General features: G+C 37.2%; 1 protein-coding gene across 3 annotated transcripts in view; it reads right to left on the reverse strand.

Annotated features, from left to right (window-relative positions):
* Window positions 1-17,918, reverse strand: part of pdzrn4 (PDZ domain containing ring finger 4) — a 419,600-nt gene that overhangs the window by 65,535 nt on the left and 336,147 nt on the right. For all 3 annotated transcript variants that reach the window (XM_051935720.1, XM_028810917.2, XM_028810930.2), the window contains one exon: window positions 12,901-13,154. In XM_051935720.1, the coding sequence (XP_051791680.1) occupies window positions 12,901-13,154 (254 nt within the window). The remainder of the gene's footprint in view (window positions 1-12,900; window positions 13,155-17,918) is intronic.

Raw genomic sequence — 17,918 nt, forward strand, 5'->3', positions numbered from 1 at the left:
GTCATTATTAAGTAGGCAGAAGTTCAAAGTAAGTTAGCAGTTCAGACAGAGGTGGACAGCCTGTTCTAATAGTTAGAAACTACACATGTAAAGAATTTGGATTGAGATTTGATACCTTGTAGAGGTGATATCGCCAGATGCTGTTCACTAGCAGACTTGAATGGGTGAGAAGGAGCATAGGACCCTCACACGTGTCTCCCTATATGCAGGCACTGATCAGTTTATTACTCCCCAGCCAAGTATCAAAGTAAAAAAAAGAAATCCAAAGTAGTTATCTGAAAAAAGGAGTGACATGTGTCCTTAACTGTTTGTACACCAGACGTTCCACTGCATTTTGAATTGTCAGCAGCGGCTTGATAACACATGCTAAAAACTCCTGCCAGCAGATAGTTCTAGTAGTCAAGATGTGACCAAAGACTAGACCAGGAGTTGTACTGCATACTCTATCAAATATGGCCTGATCTTCTGCATTTTGTATGCAGCGAATGTGCAAGATCTAGAGTCATCTGCAACATGGTCAATAAAGAACAGCTGACCACCCCAAGGCTATACTGAATTGGTGGGGTGTTAGCGATAGTGAGCTGCGCTAAACAGAGATTGGGCGGTGAATTGACAGACAAGCTGGGATAGCAAAGAGGTCCGTTTTTGTCAGGCTGGGCAGGAGATGGTGTTCCTTCATCCAGGATGTGATATCAGTAAGACATGCAAAGACTCCAACTGATACCATGTGGTCCTCTGGAGGGAATGACAAGCATAGCCGTGCATCATCAGCATAGTATTGCTATGAGAAACCAATAATAACAATATTCATACCAATTCTGAATCAGCAATTAACCTAATGTGCAGTTTCTTGTGATATGTAAACTGAGGTACACAGAGAAAAGTCAAAATATGCAGATTTCATCAGGATGTTGATTGGAATCTATCCTACTCTAGTCTGTTACTCTATTAGCATTGGACCTGACTCTTACCCTTGACTTTGTGGGTGGTAAGCCCATGTAGAGAGAACAACTCAGACCTGGCCGAAAGAGTATGTCCTGAGATCCCTGTTCCTGGTGAGATATGTTAATTTTAAAAAAGCTTACGACCATGTACTCTACAGTATTATCTATCTGCGTAGTACTATGGTCCTCTCCCAGACAAGAGTAGCTTGCTTCTTTAGGTAAGTGGAGAGCAGCTGCCCTAAACCTAAACCTGTACCTAAACACCTTAAGTGTATATTTTACTAGCAAAGATCATGAGGCTCACATGTGGGTGCAATGGCTGCAGTTTTGAAGATAATATACTGGACTGTGATGGAAAGGACATCTTGGGCTTTCTTTTACTGTTGAGTTCACATCCCTTACCTCTCTCGAAATTGGACAAAATAGGTGCAGGACTGGCCAAGTCAGAATGTGAGATTGACCAATCAATTAGTACAGTAACAGAAGTTTTGTGGAGGTGGTCACTCAAAAGCTAGAGTTAAGTCCTCATGTGAAGCTTTTAATGAAACAAAAGAATGAGCACTAAAGTAAAGTGAATGAATTGATGGACCTCACAGTATATCCGCCATTTCTCTAGATCGAGGGAATTCAATTGAATTGTTTTGTATATTTAGTTAGAATGCTTTCCTGGCACATCCCCTGGAAGGTGAAGAAGTTGTAGCCAGACTGAGGGGCAGACACAGGGCACGCTGCAAGAATTATATCTTTCAGTTATGCTGGGAGCTTTTGGAATTTTCCCAGTATGTGTTGAATGGCGTTCCCTAGGGATAAGGTGGCCTAGTCAGCATTTACAAATAACAAAAACATATATGTTTTAAAAGCAACAGAAGTGACTATCAGGATGTAGGAAAATAGCTGTTGTGCATACCCCTTCTTAGTGATGAATTCTGAAATGAAAATGGTGATACAGGTGGAGACAAAAGATGTAATGGACATAACAGTTTCCTCATGTTACACACTAAAATTAATTCTAATGGTAGGCTCATGTACACAGTGCTACTAATATGAAGTTTGACATGTAGATCAGTATAACGAAAGCAGACATCTAGAGAGTATTGTAGTGGAAGGAGGGAAAATCAAACAGGCGAAGCAGTTAGTTTATTTAAATTCAGTTATTTCAACAGATCCGAAGAACAGATTAAGGCAATTAACAAAATTTTTGTTAAACAAGAGAATTGTTATTTAAGCATATGAATGTGGGGATTGAGAAGAGTGGACAAGAGAAAGGAAGCAAACAAGAAATAAGGAGAACATTGCAGAAATTACTACATTACGATAAATAAATATGTTAATAAAAAAGCTGCTTCCCTAATGATAGCAAGAGACAGCAACTGGTAACAGTAAAGGTCTCGCATATGCTAAAGTAAGGTGCCACTAGGGGGATCTATGTCTAGTCTTTGTATATGAATGAGATAAAGATGTTCTAGACCAGGGGTAGGCAACGTCGGTCCTGGAGTGCCACAGTATGTGCAGGTTTTTGTTCCAACCCAGTTCCTTAACAAGAACTCAATTATTGCTGATGAAGCACATATTGCTTAAGTGACATTTTAATGCTTCATTTTAGTGGTCTCGCTTGTTAAGGTTCTCCAACCTTAATTGCTTATTTCAATCTTAAACTGCTGCATTCAGTATTTTAATTGCTCCTTATTAGCAATAAGATGTCAAACAGGGGTAGGCAATGTCGGTCCTGGTGAGCCGCAGTGGCTACAGGTTTTCATTCAACCCAATTGCTTAATTAGAAACCAATCATTGCCAATCTCAGACCTTATTTAATTTTATGGCTTGTTAGTCTGTGCAATGTAAGGCTTTTATATTATAGATTTTTTTCCTTTCCAAGGATATCATCCAAATGATTTGAAGCCTAAAACAGATCATTTTCAGTCTGTCACATTTTTCTATTAAGTGTTTTATTAAATCAAACCGTGCATGATGAACACACACAGATGTAATTGGAAAAAAGCTAGCTGGAGAACTGCTGGCTGCTTTGTCTTTTACATCTTATTGCTAATAAGGAGCAATTAAAACACTGAATGCAGCAGTTTAAGATTGAAATAAGCAATTAAGGTTGGAGAACCTTAACAAGTGAGACCACTAAAATGAAGCATTAAAATGTCACTTAAGCAATATGTGCTTCATCAGCAATAATTGAGTTCTCGTTAAGGAACTGGGTTGGAACAAAAACCTGCACATACTGTGGCACTCCAGGACCGACGTTGCCTACCCCTGTTCTAGACAGAAGTATGTAATACTCTTCTGCGATGCTAGAGGACTGGGGACCGAACAGTTGATAACATGTCAAGGCTTTTGGCTGTAAAGAGAATGAGGTCAGGGAGGAAACTTCAGATACCTTTTGATTGTTAAATGACATATGGTTTCTACAGTGAACATTAAGACAATGCTGTCCTTCTAATTGAGTACTTGTCTATGAAGTTTTCTTGCTGACTGTGGTTTCAATGGGCAGGCACAAAAGGATGCCAAGTTTCTCTAATAAGATATCTAGCCTGGAGAAAATCTAGGGCTGCTATCAGAGCTCGGAAGTTATTTACGGGCTTGAATGACACTCAAGGCACCTAATAGTCAAGAACGTTTTGAGTTCAAAGAACAGAGTCAAGGAGGAGGTTGGGAGCATGTGTTGGTAGCTCGTTTCCACACCCACCACACAACAAAGTCAAGCAAACACTGAAATCACAGGAAGAAGAGAGACCAGCATCTGGACAGAAAGGGAAAAGACTAGCACTGGTACTGTGGGAAGTCACTCCACTGGATGGACTGGATTTCATCAGTCATTTAGTAGTAGCCATTATGGATGCAAAGAGAAGTCAAGCAAAATGACACCTTTTATTGGCCAACTGAACAGATTACAATATGCAAGCTTTCAATGCAGCTAAGGCCCCTTCTTCACACATCACATTACATCTTGCCATCTGTATGTCTAAAAGAGATTTTTAGAAAATTTTTCAAATGTAGGTGGTTCATCGCAAACAAAAGCTTGCTCTCTGTTGGACCAAGATAGCAAGAGCACCTCTGATCTTTGCAGTTCAAAATCACCATGCCTACTTTGAGTGCCACTTTAATGAGGCATTAGATAGGGTTAGAAATGTGGCACTCAGTTAGACATGTAATTGTTTCCACCCAGTTTTAAGCAAAATTCACTCATGGTTGTTTCCAGATGAATATATTATACATTTGGCTTCAGGTAGACTAGATAAAGACTAAATAGATCAGACAAGGAGGCCATTCTGAGTTTGGAATAGAGTGAGCCAATATTGCCTGCCTGATTAACCACTGTCTAAAAAGTAATAGAAATTAATTTCAATGATCCCCATGTGAGGCCTACGTAAGGTGACAGCAGGGCTATCTGCTTTTTCTACAGGCTTCTGCAAGTTAATGCTGTGGGATATTACAGTCATGTGTTTTAAGATGCTTTGCTCTGTTCATGTGTTGAATGTTCTGACACATGACTGATATTTGTGGCATACCTAACATGTCCATTTATTTTTTTCCTCAAAATGGGACATCTACTAATTTTAGGTAACAGTATGTGTATTCAAGAAAACGCATATTTCTTCATAGTTTTTATTTATTAATGAAAAGAACAGGAATGAACATGTGAAAATAAATAATTTATGTGGTCTTATATTTTTCTGAAGAACAAATTTGCTTAAGTATATTTGTGTTGATTTCAAATAAGAATGAAATTCTTGTCAGAATTTCTTAAAATTTACTTTGGTAATTAACATTGCTTTAAGAACTGCAACTTCCAACTGTGCTTTTTCGCTCGTCCACAACTTATTCATAAGAGAAAATACCCTTTCTACGGGTGCATTAGTGCCGGGCAGACATAAAATATATTCGATAATTATACGAAAGTTCATATGATTTAAATTATTGGTGTGAAAGTGTTTGAACAATTCCACCCAACGACTTTTGATTGAAACCTTCCCAGTGATCCATTCTGTCACTTTTTGCAGTGTAATGTAGTTAGAAATATGTGAATACTCATCAAATACTTCTGTATCTTGGTTACAATTAATAAGTCCCTTTTCAATCTATACATCAATTACACTTTTAATTTCTTCCCACATAGGTATTTTGATTAAATTCACCCATTCAAATATTTCTAATTCTTTACAGAACAAAGTCCACTGCTCCAAATATTCTTTGCTTATTTTATAGAACTCAGCAGCTGTAGTTTTCATATATTCTTCGTCAATACCACTGCAGCCATTTTCTTGCAATTTTGCCATTAAATTACGAATGGAGTGGGGAAGAAACAGAGTACTTTGTTTCAAGGCCAAATTGTCTTTAAGTTGATTTATTTCCTTCATGGCTTCAATTGCAGAAATACTCTGACCCTCGATCTTTAACACAGCTTGTTGGAATGTTGCTGACTGAATGCATAAAAAAAAGCCGTAGACAATCTGCAGCAGTTTTAATCGCGTTATGAATTACGTGAGCTCCACATCCGATTCCTATCAATGTTCTTCCGAGAGATAAATTTAGTTTTGCATAAACATTGTTGACGGGCGGCGCAGTGGGTAGCGCTGCTGCCTCGCAGTTGGGAGACCTGGGGACCTGGGTTCGCTTCCCGGGCCCTCCCTGTGTGGAGTTTGCATGTTCTCCCCGTGTCTGCGTGGGTTTCCTTCGGGCGCTCCGGTTTCCTCCCACAGTCCAAAGACATGCAGGTTAGGTGGTTTGGCGATTCTAAATTGGCCCTAGTGTGTGCTTGGTGTGTGGGTGTGTTTGTGTGTGTCCTGCAGTGGGTTGGCACCCTGCCCAGGATTGGTTCCTGCCTTGTGCCCTGTGTTGGCTGGGATTGGCTCCAGCAGACCCCCGTGACCCTGTGTTCAGATTCAGCGGGTTGGAAAATGGATGGATAAACATTGTTGACGCCTCATCTTTTCAATCCGCCAAAATTGCAGTTAGTATCTCCACAAAATGCCACGATTTTTGAAGTCAAATTATTTTCTATCAATACTTTCATTAGATAATTGACAATAACATCTGATGTTTCGCCCAGTTGGTCTTGAAATTCTAAAAGTTTGACTTGTGTGTCTTTGTATGGTAAAAAGAAGCGAACTAAAACAGGGAATATTTTCTTGGACCCGTGGTTTGAAGCATCAGTTAATATAGTAACACAGTTGCATTCGCTGAGGCGATCTTTTAATTCACCTATTACTACTGGCGCTAACACATTTACAACAATAGCTTCTGTTTTCGTACGAGCACATCTAAATTTCTGTTCAAAACATGTTTAACTTAGAAGCACAATCGTTTGAGCAAAAATTGTGGTTCTCTTGCATAAGCCCAGGCGCCTTCCGTTGCAGCAACTTCCAGATCTTTCAAAGTTGTTGAATCCCTTTCTTAAAAAAATTAAGCATCGAAGAACTCGAAGCGGCAGCAATATCGGAATTTTTATGTTTTTCTGATCTTAAATGTTGCTCAATGTCACTAGCACTTCCATGGGCTACGCTAAATTCTATACGACACTTTTCACATCTGACGTACGATGGAGTACTTCTTTGCTTTATAAATGGGTACTTAGTTTGTAAGTTAACATTAAAAGTGCACTTGCGTTAAGGCATTGTTAAAATGAAGGGTTCACATACAAGAAATTTAAATTGACTACAATAACACACGTCGATAAAAAAACAATCGTCAAGAAAGATGCGCAAGCTGTCTACGCGTACTGGCAACTGAGGAGCGAGCGAGGTAGCAGGCTTCTGACCAACTTGCATGTGTGTGAGATGTATTGCGCATGCCGTCATTGCCGCCCTAATGTCGGATTTTTTGCAACTTTTTTTGAAATTGTTACAGTGGGTTGCTCTCTTTCTGAAAATGGGACATTTTGGCGTCCCGAAGCTGTGCTTGGGGACAACGGGATAGGCTACCTAAAAACGGGATGGTCCCGTTCAAAACGGGACGTATGGTAATGTTAGACATACCCCTACTCCTAATAATAATTGTCTGTTTTTTGTTATTTACGTTGTTTTTAATTTAGTTTTTTTCATGGGATTTCTGTTTTTATGTACTTTGTGTTAATATTGTGATGTTTATTTATTGTTTAGTATTTATGTAATATGAATTTATGCTGTTTACTTATGTTCTGTAGGTGGAATAGTAAGAGATGGGGCCACCATTACAGCTAGGACGAGGAACCCATTTATAATTGAAGTTGAGGTGAAGGTTGCTCAGAGATTCACTGAAGATTTTTGGTTACTGTGGATTTTTCATTTATTGGATTTTGTTCTTAGTTTTCAGATTTGGATTTTTTTGGTTTAGGTTGCCCCTTTAAGCACACCGTTTTGCTTTATTTTTTGCCATCATTTCTGTTTGCAATTTTTGGTTCTTCTTTTTGTTTATACAAGTACATTTGTAAGGTATAAAGATTCTTGTCATCTCAAACCAGAGGATTATAGTGACCCTCTCCAGTGAAGGACAATTTTTGTGTATGTAGGACATTTAAAAGTATTTTTAAACATTTTAGCCTGAGCCTTTCTTTAGACCTTCCTTTTGATTTTGGGGCCAGGCTACCTGGGTGAGGCCTGTTTCTAGGCAGACTAGAGAATAATGGTCACAGTTTTGTAAATTCTAGGCCTATTCACCCCCTTTGACCATTATGTGCTGCTGCTCCACAACATCTATAGTATTAGGAAAAAAGAAATGCACTGAAAGAAAAGTTGACCATGGAACTCAGAACAATACATGTTATTTTTATGAAGGAGACAAGGAGATCTGAATGTTGTCAGGAATTTTTGGAGCCATAACTAAAGAATGTAAGCCAATCAATTGTCAAGTTTAAAACAAAGGAAAAAATCAAAGGTCAAAAGAAAGAAAGCAATTCGAGGGAGGTCTTTTAACAATGATTAGATTGGTATACCAATACTGTTTTCACCCAATACTGTACTTGGATACAGAAAATAAGGCAAGCATTGCTCTTTATACACTCTTTACGGTGACACCATGCACTACATATTAACTATCTGTGAAAGACTGCTATGATACCAGATGATGCATTCATTCTGAAAATTATGGCGCTTATAAAAAAAAATAAAATCAAATTAAAAAAAAAAAAAAAAAATATGAGGTTGGTTAATATTTTCAATATTTTTTGCACCACCTGCATGGATAATCCATGAAGTTCAAAACCCCTAACTGGATACACACTTATTGAAAATCTGTTCAGGAAAAGCTACAAAAAATTAATAAAGATTGCTAATCATAACAATGAGCTTATATATGGTGCCTGGTATCAACTTCCAGAATTCTCTAAATTGGGTGCGCTTTACTGTTTTTTTGTTTTTGTGGCTGTAACACTAAGTCAATAACATAAGCATTATCGTTCATGATAGCCAGTAAAATTTCAGATAAGAATGTCAAGTTCAAAACATTGTTCAGGCTGTGGTGGACGGCCGGGCCCCTTCGATGCAGCCATGGGTGGCTCAATACCTCCCCTGGGACACTTGGCGGAAGCTTCCCGTGCTGAAGGTGGTGCCTCAGTTTCCCACAGGGCTCCATGGGAGATGGAGTTCTCCACAGCCCTGTTGGGATCTGAGGTGGCCGCCAGGGGGTGCTGCATGGGTCCCTGAGCCCGGCTGGACGAGTCTTCAGCCCCACCCGGAAGTGCAACTGGAAACAGGTGATCAAGTACCTGGAGTACTTCCAGGTTGGTTCTAAAAAGGGCCAACAACCACCACTCAGTGGCCAGAGTCGGGAGGAGGAGGACGAAGCTTGACGGGAGGAGTGGTGGTGCCAGAAGCGAGTGTTTTATGCTGGTGATTTTGTGCTTTTTGGGACTGTGTTGTGCCTGTGGGGATTACAGGGAAGACGTGCCCCACAGGTGAAGAAAAATAAAACTTTATACACGTGCCTCGGTGTCAGTTTGTGTCGGGTCGAGCGCAATATAGCGCCTTGTTACAAGGCACATTTGGTTACAAGATAAGCAACCATGAAGAAAAATTGCTTTTATAAGTACTTAATTTACATTTACAGTATCTGCTTGCTTGATCTTAATGTCTCATTGTGTTACTGAAACAGTGTGAGTTGCTTGTTTCTGGACTGTTTATCCATCCATCCATTTTCCAACCCGCTGAATCCGAACACAGGGTCACGGGGGTCTGCTGGAGCCAATCCCAGCCAACACAGGGCACAAGGCAGGAAACAATCCTGGGCAGGGTGCCAACCCACCGCAGGGACTGCTTATGTTACTGCAAATATACTCAAGATGTGGCACACAACTGCTAATGAAAAAGCAGGGCTTCTGTGATAAAACTCTATGAGTCTCATTCTAAGAGTGTACTGAATTAGCATTAGTCTGCATAATGTCACCACTACATAAGAAGAGTTGGACTAAAATTAGGTAAAGTACAAAAATGGAAAAGCTATACTGTATGTACTAGTCTGGATTTTGTTTTCACCGATGCTCTACTGAAGCTTTACTGGAGCTCTAAATACAGTACATGGCATTGATGTCATTCCCTAGCAACCTTTAACTTGGAGTAAAGAATCATAAGAAAAATAATAGCTAGTCAGAGAAAAGTGAGAGAAGTGGAAACTAGAAGTATTTCCAAATACTGACCACCTTTGCACTTTTAACTTATTGTACTTATGGTGCTCTCACTTATTAACTGCATAATGCTGAATACTGTTTGCCTCATTCTGTAATGTACTATACAAATGTATAGTATATCCAATGTTTGCACTTTTAAAAGAAAAAATGAGTCCACTTCAAGACTTTGGGTTTGGGATATATACAAATCCAACATATAGTGTATACATGCATATGTACATACACAGTATAAATATTGTACATATACATAGTACATACTCTTAGAGCAAAATCTTGCACTTACACAGAGTAAGAGAGAAGCTACTGGCTGCTTCTCTTGTTATGAAGACCTATCTGTATTTAAACATGACAGCTAACTTAGTTATTTTGGATTATACATCACTTCAGATTCACTGTGCTTATCCTGCTGATGGTTGCAATGGCCATATCCTGATCTTTACATATCGGGACACCTTATCCTTTGTTACCTCTGCCAAATCCTTGTGTTTGTGTGTGTGTGGGGGGGTGGTGGGGTGTTCCTAATTGCCCACCTCATTGTTTTGGGTACTACAATGAGTTTGTAACCACAGATTAGGTAAACTGTGCGGTAAGTGGTAAGCCCAATGATATAGCTCCTTCTTCACCATCACAGTCTAATACAACGTCCTCAAGACTGTGGCTATTGTACTAACTTTTCTGACAGTTTATAATCTTTTTTTCCCTTACTTGTGAAAAGGACCCCCAAGATACTTGAATTCCTCTACTTGGGGTAACTGCCTGAAGGGGAACAAGCCACTCTTTTCATGAAAGGACAATAACTTTAGGTTTAGAAGAGTTAAATCTCATTCAAGCTGCATCATACTCAATTACAAATCATCTTAAAGCACACCAGAGATTCCAGTCGCATGAAGCCAAGAGGACAACATCACTGCTAACAACAGAGTTGCAATTCTTGGATTCCCAACTTGGATACTGTCTAAGCCCTAGCCTCACATTCAAATGCTTTCCATGAAAATCACAAATGGTGATTTGAGGGACCAAATGGGTCACAGCAACAGATCTGAAACTCCATCCTGTTTAACCACATTCCAAAAAATACTAGATTTTACATTCGATGAATTAAAAAAGTATTTTTATTATTTTTTTAATTGTTGGACTTTTACATATCTGACACAAATCTGGAGGGGCTGAACACCATTGTACAATATATGTCCATATATACAGCATAGCTGTGTGCATAATCCTCTTCTCAAAAATGCAGAGCTTTTCTTCAAACAGAACTGCTAAAGGCTCAGACAAGTACTTCTTTGTTTTTTTTCCTTTTTGGAAAGAAATCAGATGTTTAATTATATGTTTTATGTCCTTACATAATCTGGAACTAAGTAATTAATAATAGAGTTAAAATGTAATGTCAAATCTCTAAAAATATTATTTCCCTAATTTCTTACTCTTGTACAGCATATGCCAAAAATAAATTAAAATGCACACTACACAGTCACAACTGCTTTCTTCATAATTGATTGAATTAGGCCGCCTTACTGGCTAGCAAAGTGTTTTTCAGCAAGTAAATGCAAAGACCTACTTTAATGCCTTGCTATCCATTAATCACTATGCAATCCTTCCATTAAAGCAAATGTATTCAGTCTTTCTTTTATTCTAGCACTGCAACCTCTCATTGGCATTAATGAAGTGGATTCAAATAGGCATATGGAAATTTAAGCCCAAAACTTTGTTAATGATGCTTGCTGCACACGTTTTAGACTCCTGAGAAAAGGTGCATGGGTTCACTTGGCCTCACTCAATGGCAACCTAATGCTGAAACAGGAAATGCGGGGTGTTCTTTATAGTGAAGGTGGCTTACATCAAACACTGAAGTGCCTGGACTGGCAAGGATTCACAAAAGGCCTTTCAGGAAATGGAGGATTAATAGCAGCTGTCTGGGTCTTGTAGAACTTCAAGTGTTCACAGTTTTGTGAGCAATAATATGATGAAATGAATGGTAACCGATATTAATTGTCTTTTAAAGGTATGTGGGCTATTTGCCCACATAAATAATTGACATTTAAAGGGATGTGGGCTATATGCCCTTTATTTAACACGTGTGTGGGAAAATAAGTGCATACTGCATGTATAACAGCACACAGAGTTTTGTAACATCAGAAAATAATGATGCACCCTGATGAAAGAAAGTGTATGCAATAACAGCATAAGTATAAGCAGCATGTCTATATTGGATGCTACAAAAGCAATTCTATTTCTACTTATAAAAATAAGTGAATGATAAATGTGTTTTTGAATGTAACAGTTTATTTTATACTATTTCCTATCACATGCTTTATACTTTCACATAAGTATCCCTACATTAGGTACAGTAAGTAACATTTTTGGTCTGGTAGTCTGTGGCAGCACAGAGAAGACATACAACCAAAGTTTATTGCAAGATGAGGTACATCTCAATTAGATGTAAATGTTCTTTAATAGGAGGTTTGATTGACAAGGCCCAAAAGAATGAGCAATTTGAAGCCAAGTGCTGACATTATGCAGAGGTTTTAATAGATCAAACCCTAAACCTTAGCAAAATTAGAACAACAGCCTTTCTAACATATTTCACTACACACCCTTCTTAAAGCAATCTCGGGAATTAAACTTACCAGGTACAATTCATAAAAAGGTAAAATATTACTGAAAATGATTTTCATTCACATCATTGTTATGCTTCAGTTAAGTTCAAATGGTTACTTTTCAACAACTTAATAATGTATAACATTCAAACAGATTGATCAAAATATTCTAGTATATGTTGCTACTTGATGATCACTGGCTATATAATGAACAATTTTGTAATGCAGTATTTGCCAGGTATTTTATGGGTAAGCAGTCAGTAAATGTAGAGTAAATGAAAAGTTCTCCAACTGTCTGCTAAAATCAATTTATATAGCACCTTACTATGTTTGACAAAAAACAATGAGTCTTGGGTTCAAATCCTGCCCTTGATTGCGCCTGTGTGGAGTTTGTCCACTATCCCATGGTCTGTGTGAGCTTTTCTCCCACTTTCTAAAAACCCACAAATTGGTTTAATTGGCAGCACTGGTTAATGTAGACAAGCGTAGGAATGTGTTCATCAATGAGGCTGCTGAAATAAAAAGGCTCACTTCATCTTTCACATAGAACAAACTGTCTCAAAAAAAATAGAGAAGAATAAAAAGGATCGCTTGGCTACAAAATCCATTTGCCTGAATGAATATGGCCTGAGTCTATCTACTATGCTTCTTATTCAGCGGGAAGTGAAAAAAAAAAAGATGAACAGTAACTAATAATGTAAATATAGTAGTAAACGTGGGGAATAACTGACAAAGACACACTCCCTACCTGTCAGACAGCAGGAATGGACAGATATCAGGTACTGGAGGGGTTGAGGGTCGTAATTTGGAAAGTGCCATTATGTGTTCAAAAGTAATATCCGTCTGCGTGCAAACATCCACAAGCTGGATTTCCTGAGGGTTGCCATGGCTCTTGGTAATGGGTGTTCTTCGTAAAACTTGCACCACGATTGGTTCCTTGGCACTGCGAAATGCTTCCACTGCTTCTTCATGAGTAGCTTTGGAAAGATCTTTCCCATTAACCTGTAAAGACAAAAAGTGAGATTGTAGTCACTCTCTGTAAATGCTTCCAGGAACAAGCAATTCTGTAAACACTTTTTGATTTCAGGCAGAGGAGCAAATCATTAGGAGCTAGACACACTCGTTTGTCAGCAGCAACCCCTTTAGTGGCATTACTGAGCCATTTCTTTTTAAATGTCTTCAGCTTGATTTAAAAATACATTTTCAAACTCCACAGCATTCAACTTAATGCAGACTAAAATGATAAATATAATTTAATCAGAAATGTATTCTGCTCAAGTGTCATCACACACAGTGATTTCCAGCCAGCAGTATGTGGAAAGTGATGTTTCTCTCATTTCAAGGCATCATTTACAAAGTTGTGATTTATTGCAAAAGCTTGGGATAATCGACTAAAACCCTAAAGAGACACATTCAATGTAATAACAGTCATTTATTTGTCTTTATAGCCTGAAATCAATGAAAAAATATGCATTATAAAAAAGTACATTTTCTTATTGTTAAAAAGCAGCATTTTTAACTCATTACTCAAATCCAATGACACTCTGCTAAGTTAATTTGGAAACTGAACATATAAACATCAGCACCATTAAAAAGCTTTCACCATACAAATGGATTTCCCTTTTGGAACTTTTATTTCTGAAAGAAGAAATTAATGGATTATAATTATACATATAATTCTATTAGCAAAAGAGCGACACTTGCTTTTTTCTGCTTCGACAGATGTGTCTATCTTTAGTATTTAAAAATCTAATCGATAATTAACTGGGACTGTATAATAAATACTACCTTATTATAAAAATATATGTCTTCTATTACAAAAAAATTAAAAAGTAAAACAAATAAAAATTCTAATATTGACAGAAACTGTGTATATTAAATTCAATTCATTTTTGTGCTGTACTCATCACTAAGTACAGACTCAGAGCACTTCCGCATATTTGTACCTATGAAGCACAAAAGAATGGGTACACTATACATGCATGGCATTAATTTGGACCGTTTTCTAAAATAGTTTTTTCCTAATTGGACTCAAGGCAGAAATTAACCATCCTTGGACAGAATGCCAGGTTATCTGAGGGCAGACCTTCTCTCACTAGCACAGCACAACTAGAAAGTGCTTACTTATTCCACACACATCTTTACAACGTGGAGATACGTACATTACTTGCGTAAATCTCTGAGAACACTAAGAGAACCAGCACAACCAACACCAATAAAGACATGGCCAAAGATGAAATCTGGGTCCCTGAAGGATTTAAACCTTTTTAAGAATTTTAATCTTTAATACTTAATTAACTTCTTTTGCTGCTTACAATATTTAAATAAGGCTATTGACAATCTCAAAGATATTTCAACTCAAAATGTTAAGTAACAAGTAAGATACATAAACATCTCATCCAATCAGTTCTCAATAAACTGATTTTGTTAGATTGCATGACTACTGACTACAAAGACTACAAGGTAGATCAATATCCTAATAGAGACAATGGACAGAATGTATCATACTCATATTCTCATAAACTCAAATTGGGGGAAAACTATTTTTGTCAATTAACCCTAATATGCGTGTCTTGAGGATGAACAAAGAAAACTGGAGTATCCAGAAAAAAGCCTACGAAGAACTAGAAAGAACAGTCAAACTGAAGTGACCAGATATGAGAATGCAAAGCAGGATGCTTAATCCAATGGGCAGTTCCATTAACAACTACATCAATAATCCTCATTTGTAATTTTAATTTTATGAAATGGCTGCCATAACTTCATATTGTTAATATATAATCATTTATAAATAGGAAGACCATGACAATAAACTATTTTACTGACATTCAGATATTCGTATTAGTGAGAAATCATACATGTTAAGAAAGTAAATATAAAACATTCTATGAGGTTGAGTGCTGAGGATTAGGGAATTGACCAATCTGTGTGCTTTTGAGGTAGGACTTGGCCTTCCGAAAGGAGAGGTCACTGCAAAAAATTTACATTTTCAGAGAAAATTCTGAATAATAAGAGGAAAAACTACTTAAGCTAATGTCCAAGTAGGTTTAAAAAACTTTATAAGTCTTTTGTTTGAATGTGAACATAAATAACACAAACTTTTTCAGTGTTTTTGCCACATGAATTTTTTTTCTTTCTTTTCAACCTTCTTTTTGAAGGTTGCTGCTATGAGGAGAAAGTGTAGTAATTTTTAAACTGTTCCAAGAAGTCCTTAAAGCCAATCAAGATATGTTGTCCTAGAACAGCCACTCATCATGGCGTGTGTTCTTATTCAAGACTTGAATTTCACTTTGCAAGTGGAAAAGAAGAAAATATTGCACAAAAGGATCCACAAGCATGGTGGAAAAGTTAAAGGAACTTCAGATTGTGGAATCTGAAGAAAGAACAATGTATATGGTGCCAAATTTATGGAAATGGAGAGCACACCACAAAAAATATAGAGAACAAATTGTAATCATTTGCTGGCTTCTTGACACTGATAACTATATGTGTAACTGATGTAAAGTTCCACACATACTGACGACTATTCCACAATTTTATCTATTTCTGTAACATTCCATATTATACTCTACTCAGTAATAGGCTTTAAAGAAGGACTACACCTAAGTGGGTGTGAAAATTTGTTACTATGCTCCCATAGTTAGATGAACTGAGACAGCTCAGCTCAGTTCAATTTAAATTATGCTGCTTCTGTAAATTAATATGATTTGCATTAGCTCTGATTATGACCAACAACTGAACAAAAAATAATAAAAAAGATACAATAAAAAATCTCCAGTATGTAAATTGAAGCACAAAACAACACAAAACTGGCAGCATAATAAAAACCATTTCCAGAACAATGGGGCAGTGATTGTTCAATATTAAAATGGGAAGAAGCTGTTTGAAGTTCATTTCCATATGGTACTGTTTATTTCATTACATGGTTTGTATTGCTCAGTGCCAGTAGGATGGCTTTTAAAGTTTAAACATTTTAAGTATTAAGCAGTCATCAATAGGAAGAAAATAGGAACAAAGACTTAATTAACTGAGATGTAGTTATCAACAATGCTGCAAAGAAATAAAAAGGAACTTTACGCTCCATTAAACACCGTAATGTGAAAGAGGAAAGAGACAAACGGAATTGAATGCTGACTTGTTCAAGTAGCAAAACAATGAGTGAAAGAAAAGGCAATCACCATTCCGGAGCAAGTTTAAATGAAGAGTTTTTAGGCATCACCAATCATGATGATTCATGGTGATTGTAGATATTCTGGTCAGTGGCATTAATTTTTAGTTTGCGTTCCTTGAAAAGGCTAATTTATAATTTTATCTGGAAAACGTGTGTGTTCAAGTTCTCATCTGTGTGTGTGTAGGATAAAAAAGTGATGAGTATAGCCAATGGTTACTTATTCACATCATATGAGAAAAGGAATATTTGATGGCTGAAAGTGAACTTAATAGCTGGTCTTCTGTTGCTGACATTTTTACATGGTTTGCAATGAAATGATACTGTAAATGCTGTACATAACATTTTTTGACAGTATTATTTTAGATGCATAAACAGTTGAGTTATACACTTATTACATCAAGGTTACTGGAGAACAGAATGAAGAGGTACTATATTTCACCAAATATGACGGAAAAATCTTAATCATAACAAAAGTCTTAATCATAACAAATATATAGTAGGATGACATACTAAGGGAAGGGTTTCAGGTAAAGCTTTGAGTTAAAAGTTATTAAGGGTTTTTCATAATTTCTTGAGGTGCTTAAGTAAACTTTTTCCTTTTTTTTATTTCAATGATAAAAACAAAAATCAACAATCATAGGAAAAAATAATTGTAGAGACAGTAGGCAACAATAACCCCCCACAATGACCATCCCACATCCCACCCTTCCAAAATCTGCATGTAAAAGTTGCCCCTACAGGATTAAAAGATACTGATGCGTGTGTAGGCTGATGAAAGGGGCCTGCAGATACAGTGAGCCCAAGAGGACAGAGAAATATTTAGGATTAAAATTAGGTTTTCAGTACGGATCCCCAGTCAACCTGCTTCCAATCAAAAGTAGAGCATCTTGCAATAAATTGATTTTGAATGAAAGCAAATCTGCCATTCATCCAAAGCCATGCCTATCATAACAGAACTGGGCACACAGCAGGAATCATCAATGGAAGCGACGGCAACATCAGTTCACTGCAGGTGAATTGATTCTGATTATGTCGTGTACTAATTATTTTGTATTGAAAAATGTAATAAAATAAATGCTATTATTGTATATCATTTGAGAGATAGATAGATTGATACATGAGCAGTTGGCACTCAAAAATAGCACATACTGCAATTTTCATATCAAATTAAAAACAATAAATGACTCTAGAACTGTTTTTGGTGTGAAGAAAAAAAAAACATTGGGACAATGATGATGTCTGATGACCGTAAAGTGAAAATAATTATTGTTTTAAAGTGGAAGCCAGAGGCAAGGCTCTTGTTTCTTACTAATATAGGAGGAATGACTGATCATAGCATTAGCCCCCTGGATATAGCTTAGTGTTCTTTTGGTGTATTTTCCTCTTTCTCTTGTTTTGTAAATTGACACGTTAAGCTCTTATTGAGAATGTTATGTTACCTTAAGTGGGATAATACTAGAATCAACTGTTCATTATAACCCTTTTACAAAGCTATGTGGAGATATTTTGGGGTTATAGTTCAATTTCTGCTTTAACAAGCTATCCAAATATGAATTTTTGTTCCTGTTTACTGTGTAATAGTGTTGAAGCAGTAC

The sequence above is a fragment of the Erpetoichthys calabaricus genome, chromosome 1 (assembly GCF_900747795.2).
Source record: "Erpetoichthys calabaricus chromosome 1, fErpCal1.3, whole genome shotgun sequence".
Classification (NCBI taxonomy): Eukaryota; Metazoa; Chordata; class Cladistia; order Polypteriformes; family Polypteridae; genus Erpetoichthys; species Erpetoichthys calabaricus.